The sequence below is a fragment of the Charadrius vociferus genome, unplaced genomic scaffold (genome assembly GCF_000708025.1).
Source record: "Charadrius vociferus isolate BGI_N301 unplaced genomic scaffold, ASM70802v2 scaffold828, whole genome shotgun sequence".
NCBI classification, from domain to species: domain Eukaryota; kingdom Metazoa; phylum Chordata; class Aves; order Charadriiformes; family Charadriidae; genus Charadrius; species Charadrius vociferus.
In genome coordinates this window covers 258,170-261,703 of record NW_009649708.1, presented here as the reverse complement: position 1 = coordinate 261,703, position 3,534 = coordinate 258,170, and the positions used below count along the sequence as shown (strand labels likewise).

At 59.3% G+C, this 3,534-nt stretch overlaps 1 protein-coding gene across 1 annotated transcript; it reads left to right on the top strand.

The window, feature by feature from the left end:
• Positions 1 to 1,285: 1,285 nt before the first annotated feature.
• Positions 1,286 to 2,228, top strand: SLC35A4 (solute carrier family 35, member A4). The gene is given in 2 exon segments (XM_009890675.1): positions 1,286 to 1,521; positions 1,523 to 2,228. Coding segments are annotated over 2 exon segments (942 nt in total).
• Positions 2,229 to 3,534: the final 1,306 nt, after the last annotated feature.

Genomic DNA, 3,534 nt, shown 5'->3' with positions numbered 1-3,534 from the left:
GGGGGGCGGGCCGCCAGCGGGGAAGGGAGGGGGGGTGGCCACGTGAGGCGTCACGTGTACGGCCGCGGCCCAATCAGCGGCGAGCGGCGCCTGCGCGGTGGGCGGTGCCTGCGCTAAGATGGCGGACGATAAGGTGAGTGAGGCGGCGCGGCGAGCAGGGCTGGGCCGGGCCGGGCGGGTTCCCCGTCCCTTGGCGCTGCCCGCGGGGCCGGGCATGAGCCTACGCCTCTCCCCCAGGACTCGTTGCCCAAGCTGAAGGACCTCGCCTTCCTGAAGGACCAGCTGGAGAGCTTGCAGCGCCGGGTGGAGGACGAGGTGCACGCCGGCGTGGGGCAGGTAACGCGCTTCCCCGGCTTGTGCCGTGGCCTGCGTGCCTCGGTGTGGAGCGGACCCCCATCCTGAGGGGGGTTTGTTAAAAAAATTCCCGGGGGAATGTGCCAGCCCTGCGTTCCCCACACAAGCCCACCCTGCCTGGTGGCCTCACTCTTGGTTCTTCTCCACAGGATGGCTCTCTGCTGGCCTCGCCCTTTCTCAAAGGCTTCCTGGCGGGCTACCTGGTAGCCAAACTTCGCTTCTCGGCCGTCCTGGGATTCGTGGCTGGCACCTGCACAGGGATATACGCTGCTCAGAACTATGCTGTCCCCAATGTCGAAAAGACAATCCGGGACTATTTGAGTTCACTGAAAAAAGGTCGGGACTAGCAAGGAGTCCTTTGGCAGCGGTGACTGTAGGAACGGTACTCCTTAGTTAGCAGGCACAGAAGATTCCTAGGGCTTTCAGAGGCATGTCACCATCACCATTGTTTTCCACTGGAAAAGGGCTTTATGCTGCATCATTGCAAGGCATCAGTGGGTCTGGTTATGGGGTATTTACTAGAGCTCGGTGGCAGCAGCAATCACTCCACTAACCCACAGTAGCTTGGAAGCATCAGCAGCCAACGGTTTGCCAGCTCCCTTTTCCCCTCACCTCTCTCCCCATGCCACTGTGGACTGAAAGGCTGCTTGTGACATGTCATTACGCTCACCACCCGTACGCCCTTCCACCAAGCGCACGCTTTGCCCTAGGAATGTGCTTTGTGTGGCTTCCTGGGGAGGCTTGTAGTTCTTTTCCTAACGAGACAAAACCCTTCTCTTCCACTGCATCAGAAATGTAGCAGGTAACATCCTGTTTTAATCAGGCTCATTAAATTAATGGTATTTGGTCTCTTCTTGAATGTTCTAGGGTGCGAGTCTGTCTGGCCTATCTGCACTGATAGCAGCTCGCCCTTGCTGGCTACTGCCTGAAAATGGTGATATTTGGTAATGCTGCTGGCTCTGCAAACCAGGTGATCCGGAGGGGGCTGTGGGGACTGATGCTAGTCTTGTCTGTAGCCATATACGGCTCTCACGCTCCCCTCCTGACCCTGTGCAAGGTGGACGGGACAATTCCCTTCAGCTCTGCGTCCGTCGTGGTTCTTGTTGAGCTGACAAAACTGGTGTTCTCCCTCCTGTTCCTGCGGACCTGGGAACGGGAGCTGATAGGACGTGTCGTGGCGCCACGTTGCCCCCTTCGCCCTCTCTGCCCTGCTCTATGCTGCCAACAACAACCTGGTGGTTCACATGCAGCTCTTCATGGATCCCAGCACCTACCAGGTCTTGAGTAACTTAAAGATCGTCAGCACCGCGCTCCTCTACAGCCTCTTCCTGCGCCAAAGACTCAGCGTGCGCAAATGGCTGGCTCTCTTCCTGCTGGTGGCTGCTGGGGTGAGCTACAGCTGTGGTGGCCTGCAGGACCCTGGCAGCCCCTCCATGATGCAGCTGCACATCACACTGGTGGGCTTGTTGCTGATCTCAGTGTACTGCTTGATATCGGGTTTGTCTGCTGTCTACACGGAAGCCATCCTGAAAACCCAGGCGCTGCCTCTCAGCCTTCAGAACCTCTTCCTTTACTTCTTTGGGGTCCTGCTCAACTTGATCGGCTACTTCTGGAACAGCGCAGAGGGCAGTTTCTTGGAGGGCTTCTCCTCCTGGGTGCTAGTGATTGTGGTCAGCCAGGCCGTGAATGGCTTGATCATGTCAGTGGTCATGAAGCACAGCACTAACATCACCAGACTCTTCGTGATCTCCTGCTCTATCCTGGTCAACGCCCTCCTGTCCGTCACACTCTTCAACCTGCAGCTCACCCTCCTCTTCTTCGTTGCCGTCTCGTGCATTGGCCTCGCTGTTCACTTGTACTACGGGGTCACGTAGCTGCTGCCTTCCTGCCCTGTGTGCGCCAGGGCAGTTTTCAGTCGTTCCTCAGGGGTGTTTAGCGCTTCTGTTGGGGCTGGCGTTAGAAGCACAGCGGTGCTCTATTCCCTGCCTTACTGGTTGCAGGGAGTCGTTACTGGTGGGCCCATGCAAGCTGAGGGGGAGAGTGCCCTGTCCCTGTTCTCAGGGGGGAAGCGGTGCCCTGCTCCAGCCCGGCCAGGCTTTGTGCCGCGGGGTTCCTGCACAATCGGGTGTCCCCAGCCTCGAGGGTGGGTCCTGAACGCCTCACTCATGTGGTGCATCACCTTCTCAAGCTGCTTCCCCCATCTTCCCTGCACCAAAGAGCACACCCATTTCTTGTGCCTGTAAGTGCTCCTGCAGTGGTTAGGTCCACTGTGTTGCGGGCTCTGCGTGCAGGCAGCCCTGCTGCATAATGGCTGCCAGACCAGCGATGGTCTGAGGGTCTTTCAGCTCCTGTGGATGGTGCTTCCCCATAGCAGGGGGCCACATCCATCCTATGTGCCCAGCTGATCCCCAGCCCTTGGCTTCAGGGGAGTCTCAGCACTGTGGGAGGTGACTCCTGCTCTGAGCCCCTGGTGAGGTGTGGGGAAGAGGGTTTCTCCCTCCAGGTCTGTAGAGGTACCAGCCCTCTGCACAGGGCTGGGTGCTGCTGCCTGGAGAGCCCCATGGCACAGCTGAGGCATTTCTCCCACCTCTCTCTGTGGTTTTTCAGCCCACCACTTGCCCCAGCCCCTGGCTGAAGGGCTGCTGTCCTTAGGCCCCATTTCCCCCTCTCGGGTGTGGTGTTGCTGCTCTGTGTGGAGCAGGTGGGGGAATAGGGGGATGGTTTCACCGGGTCCCCAAAAGGGAGCCAGCACCCAAATCTGTATCAGTGCTGTGGCTGGTGAGTTCCTGGCAGGCAGAAGTCACTGCTGGCTCTGGCTGGGGTTATTAAAGTTGCAGTTGAACAGCAGGTGTGTGTCTGTCCTCCCTGCAGGAAGGCATCTGTTTCACTTGGCAGAGGTTTGGGGGCAGGGGCCGCATCTGAGCCTGACCGCACTCATCGGTGAAAGGGCACCTGCTTTATTCTACGTGACAGCAGCCCGGGGACCACCAGCCGTCCCACCATGCCCGCTGTGTTGCGGGGTGGTGCCCGAGCCTGTGGTCCTGCAGGCACGCGCCCAGTGGCAGAGCAGGGTTTTCGGAGGGGGGGCAGAGGGGTAAAGTGCTCCCCTCCTGCCAGCAAGCACGCACCGTGGGGCCGGGCTTCTGTGGGAAGCAGCTCCCAGACATGGCAGGGGGCTCT